At 45.1% G+C, this 24,044-nt stretch overlaps 1 protein-coding gene across 2 annotated transcripts in view; it reads right to left on the bottom strand.

The window, feature by feature from the left end:
• Positions 1-11,795: 11,795 nt before the first annotated feature.
• LOC103184500 (probable E3 ubiquitin-protein ligase HERC3) overlaps positions 11,796-24,044 on the bottom strand; it is a 29,976-nt gene continuing 17,727 nt past the window's right edge. For both annotated transcript variants that reach the window (XM_007902532.2, XM_007902533.2), the window contains 12 exons: positions 23,487-23,650; positions 23,098-23,211; positions 22,944-22,967; positions 21,844-21,933; positions 20,780-20,950; positions 20,493-20,636; positions 19,528-19,694; positions 18,866-18,932; positions 17,843-17,925; positions 16,809-16,992; positions 15,423-15,525; positions 11,796-12,532 (listed from right to left, as the gene is read on the bottom strand). In XM_007902532.2, the coding sequence (XP_007900723.2) occupies positions 12,324-12,532; positions 15,423-15,525; positions 16,809-16,992; positions 17,843-17,925; positions 18,866-18,932; positions 19,528-19,694; positions 20,493-20,636; positions 20,780-20,950; positions 21,844-21,933; positions 22,944-22,967; positions 23,098-23,211; positions 23,487-23,650 (1,520 nt within the window). In that variant the 3' untranslated portion in view covers positions 11,796-12,323. The remainder of the gene's footprint in view (positions 12,533-15,422; positions 15,526-16,808; positions 16,993-17,842; positions 17,926-18,865; positions 18,933-19,527; positions 19,695-20,492; positions 20,637-20,779; positions 20,951-21,843; positions 21,934-22,943; positions 22,968-23,097; positions 23,212-23,486; positions 23,651-24,044) is intronic.

Genomic DNA, 24,044 nt, shown 5'->3' with positions numbered 1-24,044 from the left:
AAGCCTGGCTCCTGCGAGGCGCGGCGATTTAAAGACTAAAGCCACGACGTCTCTTTTTCTCACGGGTACGAGTTCAAAGCTCCCCCGGGGAAAGCTCTTCACAAAATAAAATTATTGGCAGCCCTTTTTTGGGGAGGGGGTGAAAAAAAAAACACGTGCGAAAGGCGAAACCGAGAGATTCTCTTCCTCCGAAAGTCGCCCTAGTAAAGGTAGTTACCAAAGAAGGATCCGTTTTTGACGACCTAAGATGTGCGCCGACTTACGAGGACAGGAATTTAGAACACGTGAAGATCTCTACTCTCGATACCGACTGATGTTATACATGATGTTATATTTGATTGATTGATTGATTGATTGATTGATTGATTGATTGATTGATTGATTGATTGAAACAATACTGGAGGCCGCCGTGCGCAATTGGCTGCCCACGTTTCGGCCGCAAAAATACAGAGTCAATCCACTTCACAGCGTTTTATTCCGTGAAGCACTTTGAGGCGTCTTGAACGACGTGGACACTGTTATCAAATGCAAGGATAACCGTCGTTATATTTAGTGGTTTCACTGAGGTGGGTAATCAGGAGGTGCCATGATGACAAAACTTTATATATATATATATATATATATATATATGTGTGTGTGTATATATATATAAAAAAAGAAATGCAGCTCTTTGTAACAGAAAGTTGCGGTGACTGACTTTCGGGGGGCGATTGTTGATGGTGTGGGGTCAGACTCTGAAACCGATTGCACACACGCTGTGTGTGATTGCCTTCGATCATTCGCAGCCGAGGCAAGCGTTTAGATACAGGAAAAACATCCCACATTAAGATTTCACCTGCAGGTTAATGTCAAAAGCTTTCTCCCTGATGCCAACCGCCCCAGCCCCCACCCCCACCGTATAAAAAAAAATGTTTCGCCGTATTGCCCGACAGACACGGTTGAGGCGTGTGTTGCGCACACCCTTAAAAGGACGAGGACCTGACTTGGACCTTCTTCCCATTTGTCGTAACTGTTTCTTCTTGTCCGTGTACGACTGCCTCGCATGATGTTGGTAACGCGGGCTCTCTCAAAGCGATGGCCAGACTCTGTCTGCCTTTGGTAAACTATTCAGTGTGAAGAGTGGGTGGGTGGGTGGGTGAGCGGGGGGGGGGGGGGCGTTTAAGTTCACGAGTTGAGTAAAGAATCGCACATTGTCTTCGATCTCAGTAAGAGTAAGCCACAGGCAAATCAAACTCTTACGATTTAAATGTGGACCATATTGAAATACTTGTACCTTTTCTTGGGGGTGGGGGGGGTGGGGGAGACCATTTTTTGAGCTACCTGTAGAATTTATATCGGGGCAAAATAGGAACGTAGGAACAGGAGGGGGCCACTCAACCCCTTGAGCCCATGTGAGGACCGAATTGCAGCACCGCAGTGGTTTGAAGACGTTCTTTTTGTGACGGACACCAGAGTCTTTCAGACAGCGGGAGTGGGACGTTTCACTTCGAAGCTCTCCTCGCATTATCTCCCCCACCCCAGTTTTAAGAACTGCGGAAAACCTACTCTCCCAATGAGACTGAATCTAATAATAACGCAATCCCAATTTTGATGGTGAAATATTCTTGCAGACTTGGGCTACAGGGAATTTCAGGCCACGTGTGGTGATGCCGACACTTGGCTCCCACAACTACACCCGTTTTCTTGTCGGGGCTGACATTGTTTTTTTTTGGGGGGAGAGATGATGATGATGCCACACGCTCAGGATATGTGAATTTTTGCAGCCTTTGGTGGGACTGTGAGTGCCACAGAAGGCGCTAACGTGGGGCTGGGAGCGTTGGGAGTCAGACCGCCAAAGCCATAGAAACAGTTCTGATGTCGGTGGATGTAATGTGCATAAAGTCAAAGCTTTTACAGGCTTCGTATCTCCTATCTGTCCCCCGCAGGCCTGTCTCAGGAAATCTACTTTTTTTGCTCATTTCTTTCAAAATGACCCTCGCGGACACTCGTCGTGTCGGTGATGTGGATGACCAGTGTAATAGGCAACCTGTTGCACTCTTATGTGCAAGAAGGAATCCTGGATATCCGCCAGCAGTTGTCTGGTGGTACCAATACCAATGGGAGAGAGCACTGCACCAAGTATTGTGTTTACTAGATATGTGTGACATTGCACGAACCTTTACAGGTTTACAGTGATATTTGGGCATTCAGTGATCCTTTTGTGCCGGGCAGCTGTCAAAATGACTTAAAATTACAAGAAAGTAACATCGTCTACGTAGCATGTTGGATTAAAAGTTGTGTAAATGCTAGCTCGCTGCAATCATTATCTCACTCTCTTTTGCTTCCACGGGATTAGGTGCGCCAAGCTTATTTTTTTTTCGTTGCACGCTTTCGTACACCAGTTCTCGCTGCTCTTCCTCCGATTCCACTGAAATGGTCGGAAACCCAAGGCCCATTCTTCACGTTGTTGGTGTGTCTGTGATCGTGTGTTAAAACGAATTGTGGCACGGCAGGAGCCCTAACACTACTTACTGCACATTGTGTAAAAATCAGGGCCAAGTTGCGCTCTTGGCCTTGGATCAATGTTTACAGGTGGGGAGAAAATGTCCAGAAAATGCAGACTGTACCGACCGGTGTTGCATTTTTCTTTGAATGTAAACACGAAGAATGGAAACTATATATAGATGTGTACATTTTAGTACATGATTGTAATTGTATTTTGTACAACACAAAAAATATATTTTTGCTGTACGTGCTAGCATCATTGTATTTGTCTGATTTAACAAACACTTTATTAAATAAACTGTGTACACAGACCTACCTATATTTGAAAATGTTATATGTCCCCAACCCAGTTTAAAAAAAATGTTGCTTATTAAATATTTCTAGTCTGGTGTAGACCGCTACTTTTCTCCTTGAACTTTTTTTCTGTTGGGTTTGTTGCATTGTTGTAGAACCACAGAGTCGAAGCATCCCTTAAAAAAAANGTGCTTCACGGTAACATGTAGGACCTATGTTTTGGATGCTGTGGATTTATAATGACCCTCATATTTGGCATAGTGCCTTTAATGTCAAGTGGATGCCCTAAAGTGCTTCACCCAGCGTGCTGTAAAGTGGAGTGCCTTTTTTCTGGGTGAACATGGAAGCCAATTTGCGCACAGCAATGTCCGACAACCAGCTATGAAGGGAAATATTGGCCAGGACACAGAGCAAAACTCCTTTTTTCTTTTCAAGCTGTTCCGCAGCTGCTTAATGGCCACCTGGATATACAGGCAGGAGCTCGGTTTAATGTCTTATTTGAACAACGGCACCTCCACCATTGCAACCCCCAGCGCTGCAGTGGAGTGTCAGCTTACACTATATGAGTGGAAGGTCCGTACGAGTCCCAGTCAGCAAGACGAACAGCATGCATTTACATGGCGCCCTTCACACGGGATAACATCTCGTGGCGCTGGACAGTGGTAGAGTCCGACAATGAGCCAGTGGGAGGATGGAAGGTGACCGTAAGCACGATCAAAAAGGAGGGTCTTCAGGCGGGATTTGAAGGTGGGGAGGGAGGGGGCAAGATGGAAGGATTGAGAGAGTTTCGGGTTGTTGTAGGCTGAAGGCACGGCAGCCAATGGTGGAGTGGAGGGGACGAGTCCAGAAGCAGCAGGTGGTGGAATGAGGGGTAAGCAGGTCAGATAGGTCGGGAGGTGCGAGGGCATGAAGGGATTTGAAAACGAGTGAGAGGGTCTTGAAATCGGTCAGTCCGGTGATTGGGAGCCAGTGGAGTCTGTACGGGTGAGTATTCAGGCGACGCCAGTTTTGAATTAATAGGATTTCATGTGGGTTGGAACTGGGGAGACCAGCGAAGAAGGCATTGGAATGGTCCAGCCGGGAAGTGACGCAAGTGCGGACGGGGGTTTCGACCGCGTCGGTCGTGAGGTACGGACGGAGATGTGGCGAAGATGGAAAAAAGCGGTTCCAGGTTCAGGGAACAGTACAATACAAAATTCTATGTGTATAGCACCTTTTACTTTGGGAGGCGCTGGACAGTCAGGGATTTGGACCCGAGCTGGGGTTTGGGATCAGGTTGGTAGGAGGACGGCTGATGGTTTCGGTTTGAGAGGGAGCGAGGGTAGGCATGAAGAGGCTCGAGCCACAGTTAGCCGTGAACCGTGAGGGCTGATTTTGTGCCATCTGCACTCGAGCAACCGGGTTTGGGATTTGAGGGATCGGAGGTGACTTGTACCAGGGGGAGCGGGTAGGTTTTCAGCGGGAACGAAGGAATTGAAAGTTGAGGAGAGGTGATCATTCAGCAGCTTGGCAGCTGCGCTTGGATCACTGCGGGTGGAAGGCTAGAGGGAGAGAAGGTCAGAGGATGAGAGGGCATTTGTGAGGGACTTTGGGGGAAGCTTTTTCCATTGGTGGAAAAAGATGTTGAAGGGCTTGAAGGAGGGGAGGGTGATATGAGAGGAGAGACAGATGAGGAAGTGGTATGTGATGGCCTTGCTGTGATGGACAGATCAGAGAGATGTCAAGGCCATGGGTGATGACGAGATCAAGGAGGGGGTGGCCACGGTTGTGGGTCGGGGAGTTTATGTGGAGGGTGAGGTTTAGTGTGGAGAGGAGGGAAGTGAAGTCAGAGGAGATGGAGCAGGGGGTGGAATTTAGACGAAGATTGAACAGGCACTTTTTGCAGCGGGACAGGGACAAGAGGAGCCAGAAGGTTTGGGGGTGAGCAAACATTTATGTTCGAACCCTTCAGACAACGTAGCAGCAAATTTGCGGTGTTCCAGCCTCAGACATGAAGTGAATGAACAATTGGGGGGAATTGATGACTCAGACACTGGGTGAAAGAAATTGCATTGGTATTTTTAACGTTATCCTGAATAGGCAGACAGACGGAACACCAGTTTTAACATCTTATCCATTGAACGATGCGTCCAGAATGTCAGCCCAGATTATGATCTCGAGTCCCAAATTGGTCGCTTCAACCTTCAACCTTCTGACTCAACCGCAAGAGCGCTACCAATTGAGTCAGCGTGACACGTGACAGATTATCGACAGCGGACGCCTGCTTTGCTGGTATCAACTGAAACCCCACATGCCCTAAATTAGGATTGCCAGGCCAATCGCAGCCAAAAATATAATGTTTTCTTGCAGTTGATTTCAATTAAAAGCCACATAGTCACTTCATTATACTGTGCAGGAAAGGATGTTTTGTTCAGGGAATGAATGATAATTGTATTAAATGCCATCGGATTTGGGAATCCATCTTAAAGCACGTCTGATTTAACCCACTTATCCAGTGAACAAATGATATGTGAAAATTGTAAAGGTCTGTGCGGAGTGAGCTCATCTCAGAAAATCACAGGCGCTGTCATTATACTAATATAATAATAATCCTTGCATTTGGTATAGCGCCTCATCGCGTTGTCGAGACGTCTCAAAGCGCTTTGCAGGATATGCTGTAAAGTGTAGTGACTGTGTATTTTGTGGGCGAAACGCGGCAGCCAATTACGCACAGCAGCGTCCGACAAACAGTCGTGGATTGAGTGACCAAATTCTTACTTATTTTGAAGGGATTATTACCCCCGGAAAGCGAGCCGCCAATCGACTTAACAAGCGGGTTCCTACTTACTGCTGGGTAAGCAGAGGCGTGTGGCATTAGGAAACTTGTCTAAGGTTTCACATCGATCTGCACTGGGAGACAAATCAGCCAGAGTTCCTGCTCCTGATCTCTGTTCATCAATTACTCCTGAAACTTTGTCGACAGGGTCAATGCAATCAAATAGCCTGGTGAGCCACGCGAACAGCGGTCACGTCAACAGTGTGTAACGGGGACCAGTGCCCTTGTAAGTGAAGAAAGGAGGGAGAGAGTCTGATCTCCTGAAGGAGGGACATTGGCGGGGAACAAAATAAAACGATATTTAAGAAAACTGGAGGGACAGAGCAGTAAACAATATGCATTGCCCCGGACAAGGTGACCTTTGTTTTCACATCTGATTCAGGGGGAGTGAGAGAGAATCGGGCGAGGGTGAAGGGCGGATGAAGGGGAATAGTATTCGTGCTGAGAATAACTAAGAATTATGACTCTCATGTGTCACTCTATCCAGCTCCGGCTGCTGAACTCAAAAAAGGATGTGAAACATGAACGTCAGACTTCAATGTGTTTGTTTTTAACAATGTACCAAAGATTATTCTCCTGAACAAAAGTACAGATTCAAACCGAGTGTGATTCACGATTTTATCCCCGGGGGCAAATAAGATGATAATAATACTAATAATAATGATAATAAGACTCGCATTTGATATTGCGCCTTTTTCGCATTGTTGAGACGTCTCAAGGTGCTTTCAAAGGATTTTGCTGTGAAGTGTAGTGACTGTGTATTTGCCGAATCCAATAAACTCTCTTGCAACTGAAGTTGTGAGACGTGTCATCTTTTCGAAATTTAGAATTTCCGAGATAATAATAATAATAATCCTTGCATTTGATATAGCGCTCTTCACGTCGGGAGGACGTCCCAAAGCGCTTCACAGAACACACTGTAAAGTGAATTGACTGTATATTTGTGGGCGAACGCGGCAGCCAATTGCGCACAGCAATGTCCCACAAACAGTCGTAGATTGAAAATGACCAATTTATTATTGTTTGGTTTTGGAGGGATTATTATTAGGCTCTGTGTGGAGTAAGGAAACTTGCCCAAGGTTTCGCCCTCTGCCTGGAATTGAACTCAGGTCTCTCACTTGCAAAGCGAGTGCTCTAACCACTGAGCTACAGGACTCCACGATCATACAGGTATGGAACCAGGAAAGGTCACTTGGCCCCAAATGGATAGACAGTCTGTTCCTAGATTCCCCCACAACTGTCTCTGTAACAGTGACGGCCAACGCAAACTGATAATGGCTCACAACACAATTTAAAAATAACTCCACGAACAACAACAATTATTGCCACCTTCCCCCACCCCCATCCCTCACCCCAACAAGGTCAAGGCCAGTCTGTGAGCTGCGGCCTTTGAGTCGAACGTATTGAAGTTTAATTGTTGGATCTGGCAGGTCTGTGATTTTTGCCACAAACATTCGCTTAGTAATACGCTCCGTACGTCAAAAAGAAAATATGAAGAGGGCATCAGGTTGAGAGAGTTTCTGAATTTACCCCCCACCTTCAATCGCAGGCCTTGTCTTCTGGTTCCACTGTTCAGTACAAAACCCAACAGCTCAACATGGTCTACGTTGTCTATGCCCTTCAGAATCTTAAAGACCGTAATCATACCGCCCCTCAACCTTCTCTTCCCCCGGGTGAACACGCCCAGTTTACCTAATCGCTCCTCCTAGTCCAGTCCCTCCCATCCCCTCAATCACGTTGGTTGTCCTCCTCTGTATCCTCTGAATCCCTGCAATATCCTTTTTGTATTGCGGTGAGCAGACGGTTCATCAAGCGATCAAGCGATCATCAAGCGATAGCCTATCAAGATCGCCAGGTCCTTTTCATTTTTTTGTACAGATTATTTTCTTTCCATTTAAATAATACTCCCTTCCTGGATATTTTGGGCCCATGTGCAGCACTCTGCATTTCTCTACAATAAATTTCGAAAGTGGAGTCCTGTAGGTCAGCGGTTAGAGCACTCGCCTCGCAGGCGAGAGGACCTGGGTTCGATTCCCGGTAGGGAGAAACGTTGGGCAGGTTTCCTTGCTCTACCTAACAGCAAGTAGGAACCCGGTTGTTAGACAATTGACGGATCGCTTTTCCAGGGAGTAACTATTCATTAAAAAAAATAATAAATTGGTCACTCAATACACAATTGCTGTGCGCAATCGACTGCTATGTTTTGCCCACAAGAAAAAATATACAGTCAATTCACTTTACAGTATATTCTGTGAAGCGCTTTGAGACGTCTCAAAGACGTGATAAGGCGCTACATCAAATGCAAGGATTATTATTATTATTCAGGCCTACATAGCAAATTCGAAGAACTGTGCGCTTCTCCAGTAATACAGGACTTGAAGTCGTTTTGGAAATTCGTCTCTAAGAGTGATTTTCCACTCTACGATATTTGTGCAGAATCAGATTCAACCCACACCTGTGAGCAGTCCTTATCCACCATGAACTTCAGAAAAAAATAAATACCGTTCCAAACTAACAGATGATCACCATATGGCGTGCTCAAAACTGCATCCAAACATTGAAGATATCATGAACAAAAAACAAACTCAAAAGCCTCATTAATACAAATAATAATACGGTAACTTTTTTGGTAATTTATTGTGAATTTCTTAATAAATGCATCTTTCTTTTCCAGTAATATGGTCTTTTCTTTTTAATTGCATGACTTTTTTTTGTTAGTGTCACAGCGATATAAAATATATCGCCTTAACACGTCTTCGAGACGTCTCAAAGCGCTTCACAGAATATACTGTATTTTGTGGACGACATGTCTTGGTCTCACACTGTGTACTTGAGAGGAGATCAACACGGATATTAAAATAAACCATTGGATGCCTTTTTAAACCCCATCGCGCTGCGCTCTCACCCCCACGAGCACAGAAACCATTGGGCTCCATACGTTATCTCTTTTTATCCACTGGGTCCAAGGAGATTCTGACCAGCTTGACCTTCTTGAACGGAGTTAATCAACGCACCATCTGTTCTTTCACGTTTGGTCCTTAAATGCCAGTCTGTGCCTGTGTGTTCGTGTCAATTGTCTAAATCCTATTCTTGCTTGAAGCTCATTAATATTAAATCTTTACCTTCTCTTTCTGGGCTCACAGCCTCGTGTCAAATAGCTGCATTATGTCTCACGTCAGCCTTTCTTTCTAATGATTTGCACTTTGCCACTTGAAGCCTGAGATCTTCTAAAGGGCTTAGCGTGGAGGAACGTGCCACCAAGAAAGATTGCCAAGTGCCCTTTGACACAAGAGTTGCTTTATTGCAATCCAGTCTTTGTGAGAACCGAGCAACGCGAGAGGGGAAGGGCTGGCGTACATGCTGCGGAGCGGCAGAAAGTAGCAACAACTCATCATTGCCTTGTATTATATCAGTAATCGTTAAATATAGTAAGTATTGTGGTCGTGCGTGGTCGTGCACGTGCCTGCACTATCTGATGCTCCAAGTAAATTTTGGAATCGTGGCATGGTCTCTGAAATATTTTGTTGTAAGTAAAGCATCAATATCCGTTGCCCGCACAACATAATTGGCCATCAAGGCTGAAATTATCTACACATCTTCTTTAAAATAAAATTACCATCATCCTCAACACAATAGGGGGTTAGTGGAGTTGTAATCGTATAATTATTACCGTCTGAAAGGCTGGTGGAAGCAGATTCAATAATAACTTTCAAAAGGGAATTGGATATTTACTTGAAAAGGAAAAATTTGCAAGTTCTATGGGAAAGAGCGAGGGCAGTGGGACCGATTAGGCAGCACTTTCAAAGGCCGGCACAGACACGATGAGCCGAATGGCCTCCTTCTGTGCTGTGTAATTCTATGATCTGTTTGAAGACGTTCGTTACTTGGTCTGCATTTGGTCAGTTAGACTGACTGCTCCATAAGCGTCCATCAACATCCTACCCCCGGATTGTCGATGGCCGTCAGCTGCTGAAGTGTTCTGCCAGTTCAACTTGCAGCAAAAATAAAGGCCGACACTTTGGAGAGCGCGGCTTGTGATCATTTGTCTCCATCCTGCAGGTTCCGAAAATGAGCAATTGCCATGAATTGAGATCGTGCACAGACCCTCACAGCGATTGTCAAAGGCGGAGTTGCACCCAGCAGTAAGTTGGAAGCCGGTTGTTAGTCCATTGGCGGATCGCTTTTCTGGGCGTAATAAGTCGTTTTTTAGAAAAAATTATTTAGTGAATCAATCCCCGACCTTTTGTGGGGACGCGGCTGTGCGCAATCGGTTGCCGCGTTTCGCCCACAAAATACACAGTCAATAAACTTTACAGTATATTCTGTGAAGCGCTTTGAGACGTCTCGAAAGCATGATAAGGCCCCATGCCAAATGCAAGGATTATTATTATTATTATCATTATCATAATAATAATTACCTGCCCTTTGGAGGAAAAAAAAAATTGGCTCGCACGTCAGGTACGCGAAATAAAAGTATTTTTCACCCCAGGATTTGTGTGCGCGGTTGTGGTTGTCGTGCTCAGAGCTGCTGTGTAGGAGATTGACAAACGGACGGGTTCACGCGATGCAATAAGCAGAGCAAAGGTGGTGGGTGAGCATATCTTCCATCTCCAGTCATTTAGTTACTGATCATGACAGTCTCTGGCCTCGGGTAGCAACCCCCTGTTGTGTGTGGTTTGCTGGGTGCCAGGAACTCATCAATCTCACTAACTAGCCTGTCAGTGTGCCCGACATGCCATGCTGAGACCAGCTGTGAGCTCCCCGCCCCGGCCGACATTAACCGTTTCAACGTCTGGCGAACAGGATTTCAAACCTAATCATTCATCGCAGGCGAGACGGAATCTAAACCCTTCAGGTTTTTTTTTCCCCCACCAGAATTAAAAGAAAATCTAATCAACATGGGGAGGGAAAGTTTCGGCGGAAACACTTCCCCACAAAAGACAGTCAACCTCCTGGCCTACAGAACGCTAAAATACCCAGCAGGTACAACTCTCCACATGACATGACTATCAGCAGTTTATTCCTCTCCCCGCTGTCTAAAAAAACAAGTCATACAACATAAAAACTTTACGCAAGGTAACTTTAATCCTGAGTTTTATTTCATTTGTGGAAAACATGAAAAAATAATGTTATAAGGGTCTTTCTACTGATGAAATAAAAAATCAGGATTGCAATACTGCCCAAATGCTATCTTCAAGCCTCCCATTTAAGTCTGGAGCTTTTTTTCTGCTGAGAGAACGTGAAAAAAAGCAGGTTAAACACTTCACAAAGCATCCAGCAGCAATGCAACTACATCCCGCAGCTATTATTACCTTATTTTTACAATCTTTTTTCACATGCTACAAACTTTCATATGACAAGAGTAGTAAACCACTGCCTCCACCTGGCTAAGGCATTCGTCAACCAGTTATCACATTGCAGTATGATTGGATTTTAAGATGCTGTGTTTCCTAGTCCATTGATATGAAGCACTGCATCAGCTCTGACAGGGTTGAGTGTTAATAGCGGTACTGTTAACCCCATTGAGAACCAAAGCTGCTCCGCACCAAATTAAAAACATCAAAATCGTTGGGCGAAATTAAGAAATGTCCTTTGGTCATGTTATGTACAGCGTCAGACACACACACATACATATATATCAATATATATTTAATATATATGAATATATACACGTACATATAACATACACATACACACACACACACAGAATAAAAGTGTTTGTCGAAGTTACATAAAAGGAAATATATGGAGATTCAGCCACCTTTGTTGACTGAACAAACAAAACTTGAGCTCCCCAAAGAAACATTACTGAAGAGGGCAAAAGCAGCAGCAAAGGTGCACTAAAGATACCCGATAGTTCAAAATAACTAAAGAGATAAATGATTCAAAATATATTGTAGAAATAATCTCTTTAAAATGCCAAGGAGTTAAATGAGACTGTACATTCTAAAATCCAGGAAAGGGGATGGGGGTGTGTGGGAGATGAGAGAATATTAACATCTCAAGAGGCCAGGAGGGATGTTCTGCATGGCAGTAAATTTACCCAAAACTTTCCATTATAAATGCTTAAACTCCCCAGATGTTGTGCTTGTGTTACACAGGACTCTGTTCAGGACACACCTGGAGTGCTGCATACAGAAGAGGGGTAGCTCTAAAAAAAAACCCCACTATATTAGCTAATAACAACAATACTACTACTACTAATAATAATCCTTGCATTTCATATTGCGCCTTATCGCGTCTCAAAGCACCTTAAGAGGATACAGGTTTGGGTTGTGAGGGACGATTTTAGGGCAAAAGCTATTTTTTGCACAGAGGGTAATCAACAGCTGGAATGATTTACGAGGAAGGTTGCTTTGAGGCCAGGACACTGGATTGAAAAGACACCACTACCCCACGTTAAGGGTACTATATAAATGCAAGTAGTTGTTGTGGTACTAGAGGTGAATTGAAAGTAAGATCAAGTGGCCCATCAGACTTATTCGCACCAATCCTTCTTGTGATTAGATATGTGTCCTAATATTTACTGCCATGTTGAAGCACAACTCCCTTGTATGTTGTAAAATCTGGGGGTGAGTAACGAAAGTGTGTGTGTGTGGGAAGGGTGGGGGGGGGGGTCGGATTAATGTTTCAATCATTGACTGGATGTTACAGAACAATTTCTTTTAAAAACAATAAAGTGCTTAACAAATTAACCTCTCTCTTCACAGTGTAAAAAGAGGAGTTTATTTCATACTAAGCTGAACCCTTCGTGATGGTCTATGGCCTGAATGAGCTTTGTCCTTAATGTTTCTTTATTCTGGTACTTGGGGAGATCCAGCAGGTTATAACACGTGTGAGCCACCGGCAGGTACTGCTCTCCTCCCGAGGTGGGCTGGATCATCATCCGTATACTTGCCATCCCGTAGATCGGAATACGGTCACTCCCGGTCAAAAACACTGCGGAGAGAACGCAAATTTATAACGAGTTAGAAAACAGCCGATTTCAGTCAGGGCGCCAGTTTCATTATCTAATTTTCTAAAAGAGTACAACTCTGCTCCCAGTGACACCCAGAACGAGCAGTGGAGTATGGACCGATTACAGTAATGACTTAAGGCATTTTTGGTAAAGACAATAATTAGGGTAAGAATAGCCACCGCTCCCTCCCTGTACTTAACTCACCCTCAACTCACCCTGAGATGTTTTGATGATGTGATAAGGCGCTATGTCATATGCAAGGATGATTATTAGTGACCAACGTTACACAGAGGTCAGCCTGGCTCATTTGGTAGCACTTTCCGCTCTGAGTCAGAAGGTTGTGGGTTCAAGCCCTATGTTGGGTCTTTGAGATCATAGGCTTGGGTGTTAGTCTAACCCTAGTGATTTATGCTGCCTTATACAGCTTTTTGCGCCTCGCGTACATTCACAGTCATCTCCCTGAAGTGTACGGCTCCTGATGTTGCTCAAATGGCATTCGGGGCTGTAACATGGAAAATCTTTCGACTCACCCCACAGTAATAAGTCTAACAATACACTTTAAATAGACAGACAAACCACAGATTTTCATTTTGCTCTTCGCGCACAGAGGGCTGTTTGAATGTGGCGCGCACGAGCCCAGAAGGCAATAGATGCAGAATTTATTGAGAACTTTTAGAGAGGGAGATAAATACATGGGAAGTAAATTTACTAAGGGACATGGTGAGGCTCAGAGAGATTAGAAAGAGCCAGCATGAACGAATGAATTGGCAGAGTAGGCTAAAAGGTTGAATTGGCTATTCTCATTGCTGACTGGAATGGAGCTACATCTAGAATTGATTTTTAATATGTTCCTGCGGTGTGGGTTGTGAATTCCTCTGGCATCTCCTCTCAGAATGTGAGAGCCTGGAGTTTGGTACACTTGTCCCACTTTCCTGTCTGTTTGCCCAGCTCTCAATCTATAAGATTGGTTCCTAAGATAGTGTTCTGTTTCTACCAAAGTCCCGGAGAGTTTAACAGATACTGTTATTCCGATCTGTCAGACCCACGCAGGAAATGTCTGCGGAAGCACTGTGGTTCCCTCTCTGAACACAAGCAGCAACGAAGGTGCAATCAATACCAGGAACAGGAAAATGAACCAAAAGGCACTTCAACTTCATTAGGAGGTGAGAAAAGTATTACAAACTTCCTAGAAAGATAAACAAGTCACGCAGATCAGGAAAGTCCCAGGTTCAATTTGTATCCGGTAGCATACAAGCGCCTTGGGACGTCCTCTCGATATCAAAGACACTATATTGTAGTAAATGTGTGTGTGGGTGGTGGGGGGGAGGAATAGGTTAAAAGAGTTTCAGTGAAAGTCCATACCCTACCTCCTCACAGATATTAATGGTGTTCTCATTCCTGACCTCTCTATCCAGGAACTGCAGCTGGGAAATGCACAGATAGCAGGCAGGGATTTGGGCTTGGCCTTTCAATCTTATTGACCGGGTTCACACATGAAGAATGGCCCAAGAGTGAGGTATCAAAGAACAGTAGTTACCTGTGGAACTATATCCCAGCAAAAAAAAACACAGTGCGATCAACTTTAGGAAACTGTTCTGAGCTGTTATTTATAGAATAATAGTGAGACAGATTGAAATCCTAATTAAACATAAAAATGAGCAAAGGAAACTTAAAAACAGGCAGCTAACCCAATCAAACCAAGCCATTACCCTTCAAACCTATGGTCACTGCATCAATCTAAGAAACAACAACATATTATATTTATATAGTGCCTTTCATGTCAGAATGACGTCTCAAGACACTGGACAGTCACAGCTTTGCACCCGTGCTCGGGGTTAGAATCAAGAAGGGTGAAGGGCGAGGGAGATGGGGTTTGGGAGAGTGGCTGAAGGCATGGTCAAAGAGGAAGGTCTTGAGACAGACCTTGAAGCTGGCAAGGGAGGGGCGATGTGGAGGGATTCTGGGATGGAGTTCCAGAGGGTGGGAGCAGAAAAGCTGAAGGTCCGACTGCCGATGGTGGAGCAAGCTGGGCGGGGGACATGGAGCAGGCCAGCGCTTGCCGAGCGGAGGGAGCAGACAGGTTGGTATGGTGTTAATAGGTCGCAGAGATAGGGAGGAGCAAGGCCGTGGAGGGCTTTAAAAGTGAGGACCAGGATTTTAAACTCGATCCTCCGGGGGAATGGGGAGCCAGTGGAGCCGAGCGAGGATGGGAGGAATTTTGAGGACATGGGGTTTAAAGAACAATTGAGGGTTGAACAGTACACCAAGGTTCCTTACTGGCTCTGAGAGGTGGAGTGTGCATGCGTGAATAGTGGTGCTGTCAGCGCCTCAGGTGTGGAGGCCTTGACAGGAGCCAAGCAGGAAAGCCTCTGTCTTGTCATCGTTCAACTGGAGAAAGTTAGCTCTCATCCAGCACTTGATGTCGGTGACAGCCAATCTACCAGGACAGCAGTGGTCCCAGAGTCGAGGGTGGAGACAGAGAGATAGAGTTGGGTGTCATCCGCATACATGTGGATGTTAACCCCATGTCTGCGGTAGACATCATCGAGCGGGAACATGTAAATATTAAAGAGGAGGGGACCAAGGACAGAGCCCTGAGGAACGCCGCACAAAAACAGTATTCATAAGCACCCTGTCAACAAGTTCAGGATCAGATGCCTACAAACTCTAGACTTTAATATAAAGCATTTACAGAAGAGATTTCCCCACAAACATTAAATGCCTAACAGCACACGTTTATATCGTCAGAGGCAATACCCTCGTATCCAGAGAAAGGCCTGTGCCTTAATGTTCTGAAAGACTTAAAAGGTTTAAAGGTTTCTTGCGAGGGTTTTAACACCACCACGTTTTGCGCCAAGTACCGGTACTTACAAAGGAACAGCTTCTTTTTTTCCAAGGGAAGCTGATGGAGAACTTCCCAGAATAACTTGATGGTGGGATGTGCAGCATGGTACTCCCCTTTGTATATCGCAGACTGGGTAAAAACACACAATGGAATAAAAAGAAAGTTGGATCAAGAGAACTGTACAAGTTACACTTTTAGTGCCAAAGACAACCTATGGATATAACTTGCTGGGCAAGAGAGTTGGGGTGGGGGGGTGGGGTGCAGGGGGAACAATGAGGGGGTTGGTGGGTGGGGGTGATGGGGGCGAGCGGGGTGGAACAGGGAAACAATGGCTATAATCACGTGAAGAGGCAAAGTCTTAAGGCAGATTTTTAAAACTCGGAAGGAGGGGCAAATTAGAGGGGCTCCAGGTGTTTGTTCTGATTGAACCCTTGCCCGCCAATGCTGGGGTACAATTTGTGGATGGATGCATTGGCCCGAAATAGGCCAGGGAAATGAAACAACAATAAACAACAACAACACAGCGACAAAATTACATTTGTAAAGAGCCTTTCACGTCGGGAGGACGTCCCAAGGCGCAACAACAAATGCAACAACTAGAATTTTATGTAGCAGCCTCCATCAGGAGAACATCTTGGAGAACTTAACACCGATGGGGCGAGTTGTCAAGCAAAGGGGAGGGGAGATGATCAGAGATGCAGGAGACCAGGCAGGTTTTAAGGCAGGACTTGCCGATAGGTAGCGAGGGGGAGCGAGAAAGGGGTTGAAGGTGCTCTAGACGTTAGGAGCGTAGAATCCGAAAACTCAACCACTGATGATGGCACAGGTAGAGCGGGGTGTGTGTGCCCGAGTTAGCCGAGCGGAAAGCAGGGAAGTGTGGTAGGAGGTCAGAGTGGTGATCGGGCATGAAGGGAACTCGAAATTGATCCACTGGGAGACAGCTCACACTGTAAGCTACCTAGAAATGCTAGTGTTCAAAGCAGAGAAGGCAAAATAACAATAGTACAACCAACTGCTGGGTGAAGCTGAACTGTTGCAGTGGTTAGGTTGCTGAGCACGGTCATACAATAGGCCGGGATTTAATCATTCTCTCTGTCCCTCGGTGTGCACTGAATTTTAAACTGGGCAGAGAGGAGGCCAAAAGAGGTGTGGTGCAAGCAGAACAGGGAGAGCTCAGGGAGGTTTTCACTCGAGAAAACCTCCTTGGGACGTCCTCCCGATGTGAAAGGCGCTCTATAAATGTAATTTTTGCTGTTGTTGAGAAGACGATTTGAAATAATCACAGCAACTTCGCTTGTCAGCAAGTTGAAAATCGGCCTCCCCGTTGACTCTCTGCGAGTGCTGATCACACTTCACTGCAGAACTAGGGGTAAGGAAAGGCACCCACCCGCACCCTCCAAAGGGCCTCCTACCATTTCCAGCTCTTTCCAGTTGAAGTTAGTGTTCCCCACCACCATAGCCATCAGCTCGCTGGGCTGGAACAGGTGCAGAACCTTCCCTCCGCTGACCTTCAGGAACCCGCTGGAGAAAGCTAAGAAGAGCTCACGGATGGAGTTATTGAAGATAAAGTCCACGTAAGCTTCCACGTACTCCTTCCTGCAAGGACGTTAGAGGCTCAGTGTTAGTTGTAAAGAAACGTGATTACTTGCAGTGAATGAACCGGGGGAACATTTTCTGGAGCTTCTAAAATGCTCAAGGGTTAATTGTAGGCTTTTCCCATTTTCCATCAATTGCCTCCCCGCCCTCCCTAAGGTATTTGTGCCACACTGGTTCCGTTGGTAATCTCCAAGTTAGAAGGCTGTGGGTTCATCTCCCACATTGAGACTCGGACCTCATATCGTCTTATGCGGTGCCGGGGAGCTATGCATTTATTTTCAGAGGTGCCGAACGTTTGGAAATGAGACGTTCGACCGAGGTCCCATCTGCCTGTTCAGGTGGGTGTTAAACGATTCCTTGGCACAATTCGAAAAGAGAGGGGAGATTCTCCTGGTGTCCTGGCCAGCAAATCCACCAAGTAAAACTGGGGGATTATTACGGGAAATTATTCAACCGGGGGCACAGGGAAAATTGCGGGGAAATGAGGTGGGAAGAGAGCTGACTCCTCGCTCCAATCCTCAAATCACCAAGCCGGCTGCCAACAGTGAGATCTAATGTTGACACGCATCAAATTAAATCGGACCGAAATGTGGGAGAGAAAAAAACAAACCAAAGTATTAAACGCCGACATAAGAAGAACATAAGAATCAGGAGCAGGAGAAGGCCATTCGGCCCCTCGAGCCTTCCCCGCCATTCGATAAGATCATGGCTGATCTTCAGACCTAACTCTAATTACCTGAGGTAATTAATGGGGTAGACAAAAATAATACAAACACCGGGGGGGGGGGAAATGGCAACACATAAGAGGGTAAGTTCCATTCTACCATATCCCACTGAAGGAAAGACTCACCGATTCTCTTTCTTCACAGCTACCTTATTACCTCCGGGCACCAATTCCTGTAATTCAATGATTCCGTAATTTTCCCTAAAGATCTGTCAAAAAAAAAAAGCACAACGATTTTAAAAAGTCAAAAAGTTTTTTTTTTTTTTTTTTTTAAATGGTTCCAACATAAAATAAAACGAGACCTTGAAACGTCCAGGTTCTGGGTCCAGCCCTGTGGCGTTTTGAACCAACTTGAACGGCGTTCCAGAAGAAAACAAAAAATCTAACCAAAGAACGCAAATAGTTTCTCGTTTCAAGTACATTCCGTACTTCAGGCGAGTACCCAGGATAGCGGCACAGTTCCTGCAGCAGGAAGCTGGTGCCTTGTCACGTCGAGTTCCCTTTGTCACAGTGTGTATGATGGTCATGCAGCATTCCTGCATTTTTTCTTGAACGCACCAGGGTGGGGGAGCGAAGCGGAAAGCGTTCAGGGAGAATTTCCAGGGATCGGAAACAACTGTCCGAGAGCTCTCCTCGCCCACTGTTCCAAGGTCGGCGTTAAAGATCCCATGACACCATTCAAAAAGAGCTTCTCCCAGTGTCCTGACCAACAACCCCACCCTGATAAAATTGATCGTTCACTTCGTGGCTATTTGCGGGGCACTGCTGCCACAACACACAGTCACTGTGAAGCGCTTTGGAACGCGAAAGAGTAATACTAATCCTTGCATTTGATATCGCGCCTTATCACGTCGTTGAGACGTCTCAAACCGCTTCACAGAATATATTATAAAGCGGATTGACTATATTTTGTGGGCGGAAGGTGCTACATCAAATGTAAGGACTATTGTAGAGGTGGGGGGGGGGAAAAAGACTTGAAGCTATCCCGAGTTGGCAAAGCAGAGGGAGTGGGCAAAGGAAGGAGATGGCAAAGCTGGCTTGTGCAAGGCCACGAGGCATTGGGAGGTAGGAATGAGGATCTTCAAATCGATCCGTTGGGGCGCTGGGAGCCAGTGGTGATGAAGGGGAGGGTTGGAAACCTCTTCTTACCGCAAAGGTTAGACAGAATGCATCTTCCACGTCATTGTCAGGGTGATCAAGTAACTGCTGCAGACTCCTGCAAAAATAAAGGGCTGCAATCAGAGCATCCGAGCACCTCCAGAGTGAGCCACAGACCACGGGCTTCACTGAATGGCCATCTCTCCAGCCCAGTCAAACAATCACCCTCTATTTGTGGCCTTGCTGCCTCAGAGCAGAGCCCCTCCACCACTCCAACTACGGAGGGAATGGAGGAGAGAAACGACAACCATCAGCAATGACACTTTGTCCCCAGTTCTGTGCTTGCTCTGGCAGCTCTTAGATAGGTTCTGGACACATTTTCTCTCTCTCTCTCACACTCACACTGTCTCATACACACACACTCAACACTCTCACACATACACACACATTCTCTCTCTCTCTCTCTCTCTCTCTCACACGCACCTCTAATTGTTATCACCTGTAAATTTTGAAGTTGTACCTAGATTTATATTTTTATATAAGTAACAGTCTTATCACTGACGACTCTTAAGATTGGTCCAATGTGAAAAACATCCATTTTCTCTACTCTCCAGTTCTTGTCCTTTAGCCAACGTTTTTTCCGCATTGCCTAAATACTATTTGTTTGGCAGACTGACTAAAAACAGTCTGAACGACCAGGTATAGACGCTCACCTGCCCTCGGTGGGAGAGAGTTCCTTCAGGTCGTCCAGAGACGGCTTGACGTTGAGCAACTTTTTGTACAGTACGAGCGGAAAGTGCAAGTCCACCACGGTGAAGTTATAAATGGCCAAACCACACAGGATACCTATCAGGTGGAACCAGTTTTGCTCCACAAAGGTCTGCGGATAGCAATGAGGGGAAAGAAAGAGATCAGGAAACAGCGAAGGAGGAAATAATACAAAGTACATTTACGTCAATTATTTTACTTTCTGATACACAACCCAAACACATTTGATATGCACTTGAACATAGTACACGATTGAAAAGCAAGTTTTTTTTTTCAAATATTAATAGGCAAATCTGTTACCTGGAGATACAAACATGAGGGAATATGGAAAAGTTGGAAAAGGGAGATTAATAAAAAGTTTGTTTTTAAAAACAATAGGGGTAGTAGTGGTACGGATTCGATGGACCAAATAACTTTTCCTGTGCTCACTTTTTTTTAACTGGGTGCTCAAGCATCAACTAACTTTTATGCATTTTCAAAAATATATATAAGAACAGAAATTGCAGAAGCACATGGCTGCACAGACACACTCTAAACATTGCATTAATCTGGGAATTCACGATCCTTAAACTGAGAATATATATCAGTGTCAGTCATCGTCCTCGAGTTGCTCTAGAATAAACTGACACAAGGGATTACGCGATTCTTCATCATACCCTCCTTTAAGGAGTGCCGTACATTAACCTCTGAAGCCCTCTGATTTTCCACTCATTTTAAAATATCTGGAGCAAAAAGCCTTATAATCATAATCCTTTCAATGATAACGTAATAATAACAGGACGACACCCAGAGCGCTTCACAGGATATACTCTGAAGAAGCGGAGTGACTTGTGTTTTGTGGGCGAACACGCAGAAAACAGAAACGAGAGATTTGCCAAGTTCAAGCGCAAGCAAAAGGCGACCGACTCACTTTTTCCGAAAACCATATGAGCCTGGATTGCTCGTATTGCGTGAACATCCCGTACTTGGGGTCCAGCAGCTCCTTCAGCAGCAACAGGAAGAACTCCTTCGTCACCCCGCCGTCATCCACAGCTTCCTCTCCCAGAAACACCACCTGCAAACACACGACAACCAACACAAGTTAGCTGGCTCCCGTGGCTCATGGTTACCTACCCCAGGCCGAGTGAGGACAATGCGGTCCTGAAGTTGGATCAGAACGTGATTGTTGAATAATCTAAACCAAGGTAAACCTCTTACCTTCAGCGGCTTTTTCAGGTCCACGTCCGAGTGGATGCTGAGCTCTCTCAATGCATCACTGACCAGGTTGTCCCGCTGCACATGCAGGACCAGGAAGGGGCTGCTGGTCAAGAACGGTCCCAGTGTGAGCAGCATGAAGATGTTCTCCACTCCAGTCCGGTTCACCGCTATCTGCAAGACAAGGGCAGGTAAATTTTGGAATTCAGCCTTAAATAATAATAATAATAATTATCTTTACACTTGATCGTGCCGTAGAAAAGTCTCAAAGCACTTCGCAGAACATATTGAAAAAAGTGGGCGAACCGAGGCAGCCAATTGAGCGTAGCAGCGTCCCACAAACAGCCATAAAGCCTTAATAATAATAATAATAATCCTTGCATTTGATATAGCGCTTTTCACGTCTTCGAGACGTCTCAAAGCGCTTCAACAACAACAACAAGATTTCATTTATAGAGTGCCTTTCACGTCGAGAGGACGTCACAAGACGCTGGACAGTTGGGTCAGGACCCGATCAAGGGGGGAAATGGTCAGGGTAAGGGGAGGGAGCGAGGAGTGGGTAGAGAGTCGAGAGGAGAGCTGAAGGCACGGTCAAAGAGAATATACTGTAATATGTAATGTAATATACTGTAAAGTGAATTGACTGTATATATGTGGATGAAACATTTACATTCTTAAAAGAACTTACACAAAACCGGCTTCAAAAACGCTCTGAAGCTAACCTAAGAAATGTAGAGGAAATCGAAACACTTTTCCGACGGGCTGAGAAAATAGCACATCAGATTCAAATGCTCAGAGGTTGCTTTGTTTCGTAGCGTTTACAGTGGAGATGATGCTCAGTGCAAGACACGCACCACCTCCTGTGTAGTTCTAGAACAAGGCACGCAATCACACGGAAGGTCCTGAATGCCAACACACGCTCCTGAATAAAACTCCAACCGAGACGCAAATGACGACATCTGCTCCTATGCCACAGGGTTACTTACGTTCAGTTATGTCGTTGATAATATAATAATAACAGGACGACACCCAAAGCGCTGTGGTTGGTGAGAGTAAAGCAGTCTTACCTGCATCTGTAAGGCGGCGTCAGTTTGCAACATTTTGGTTTTTGCCCGAGCATTCAAAACAAAGGGGTAAGTGCAAAATGCAACGGGAATCTGAGGAAAAACACACCGCAAACGGCACATCTTAGATGGGGCTGGAGACCTTATGCGATGGCAAAACACTCTTCTCGCTCACGAAAACCTTTAGGGATTTGTGAGGGAATTTGTGGAGCCCCTGACGTTATTCCAGCAACACTGCAATAAAACATAGACCTAAGAGCAATAAGTCCATTTAAAACAAGCAAGCGTTGACTCACACTTTTATTAATATCAACCCCGTGCTGGGCTTTGCTTGTGGCTTTCTTTGGGGGGTGGGTGGGTGGGGTGGGGGGGGGGGGAGGAAGAGATTAATGATTTTCTAGCTGTTGCCCGGCCACATTATCTTTACTTTCAATACTTGGTGTTTTTAGTTCTGCTCCTGAAAGAACGTCCATTGCATCTTCCGTTTCCCTGAACCTCTCCATGTCTCCAGTTTGGCAAGCGCGATCATGATTTTAAACACCTTCCTCGTTCCTCTTAACTGAAAGGGTTCGCTTCCCACTTTGCTGCATGTGGCACTTAAATCTGCTCAACTACTGAGAAACGTTTGCACTGAAATGGACGTCAGTGCAGCAGCATTTTAGATACGCAATCAGGCCAGACCATGCGTTAGCAGCAATGTTTTCTAACAACTGTCTTACCTTCATCTCCATTTCCTTCATGATAGGAAACGATTCAGTCAGTATGCCCTAACTGTTGGACATCTGCTTTTCAGTCTTAAAGAGAAGTGTGTGCGCTTGTGTGTTTGCGGGGGGGGGGGGGGTCTAGCTACAGATTTTCCTTGGTGCTGCAGAGGTTTCAACTTTATACTTTGCAGGTACCAATTCCGTCTCACAATACTCGTTTCAAACCACTTCGGGAACAAAACATTTCGGGAACAGATAAGCCTATACCAACGAAAGTGTGAGACAGGCTCTCACATTTTTAAGAAAACATTCATGTTATGCTTTACTCTTGTAAAAACTCTTAGCTGCGTTACTCTGTCTCCAATAAGAATTCGGTATCATAGTAATAAATGTTTTTACCTCTGCAATCGCCGGCTGAATTTTCTGTAAAAAAAAGACAACGTACGGGAAATTCAGTTGCATGACAACGGTAGGAAAAAGAATTGTTTTATTATTATTATTATTAAATCTCAAAATGGGTGAGTTACAAGAATTCATAAAAGCATTTACTCACGACTCCAGCCTGCTGCGACGCCCAGTAGAGATAATCTGTCTCAATGTTCACCAGGTTATTGAGTTCATGTACATAAAACACATCGTAGGCAACACGGTTTGCGTTCATGTTCACCTGCGCAATGAGGAGAGGCACAGTTCAGATCACCGGAGAACAGGGACCTGCTGCTTTCTTTGTGGTGAATACAGTCACAAGAGGAAAACCCATTCTTCTTTTTATTTGGGCCACTAAAACCTTATTTAATTTTCTAAATACAAAAAAGATCACGACACACACACACACACAAAATCCATGCGCAAGTAATAAATTACCACAATTCCTTGCACCAAAGTGAAAAAGGGTTAGCATTACTAAGTGTCAAAAGGGAAGGTAATATAAACAATAAATACCTTGTACAGTTTTTCTAAAACTCGAAGAGCATAAATTACATAATGGCTAAGCAGAGGAGCCAGCTGGAGAGTCTTCATCCTGGTCAAAAGGAAGACCACAGCGTTCTTGTAGATTTCTACTAATCGGCAGAAGTACCCAATGTCCACCTCCGACCACCAATTATCTAGGAAGACCAAAGAAAAGGGTATTTACCTGGCCAAACGTTTGTCTGCTACAAGCTGATGGCTTGAAACAAAAATCATACTTTCAATGTCAAAACTACAACTAGACTCGCATTTATTTGCACAGTTGAGATAAACCTGGATCCTAACCTTCAGACACGGAACATTAGAATACCAATGGCACTGCCAAACAGTTTGCAAAGTGCTCCAAAGTATCGGGTTGTATCGCTCAACAAAATGTTAAAACATTTAATATGTTTCCTCTATACTTTTCGCATTCAGCACTGCTGATGGTAGACCTACCCGCAAATGTCTTGTGAAAAATGCTGGGTGGGGGGGGGGAGTGGGGTTTAAAACAAAATCAAATGTGGAAAGATAACCGTAACGTAAGTTGAG

The sequence above is a fragment of the Callorhinchus milii genome, unplaced genomic scaffold (genome assembly GCF_018977255.1).
Source record: "Callorhinchus milii isolate IMCB2004 unplaced genomic scaffold, IMCB_Cmil_1.0 Scaffold1, whole genome shotgun sequence".
Lineage (NCBI taxonomy): Eukaryota > Metazoa > Chordata > Chondrichthyes > Chimaeriformes > Callorhinchidae > Callorhinchus > Callorhinchus milii.
This window is presented reverse-complemented; position numbering and strand designations above follow the sequence as displayed.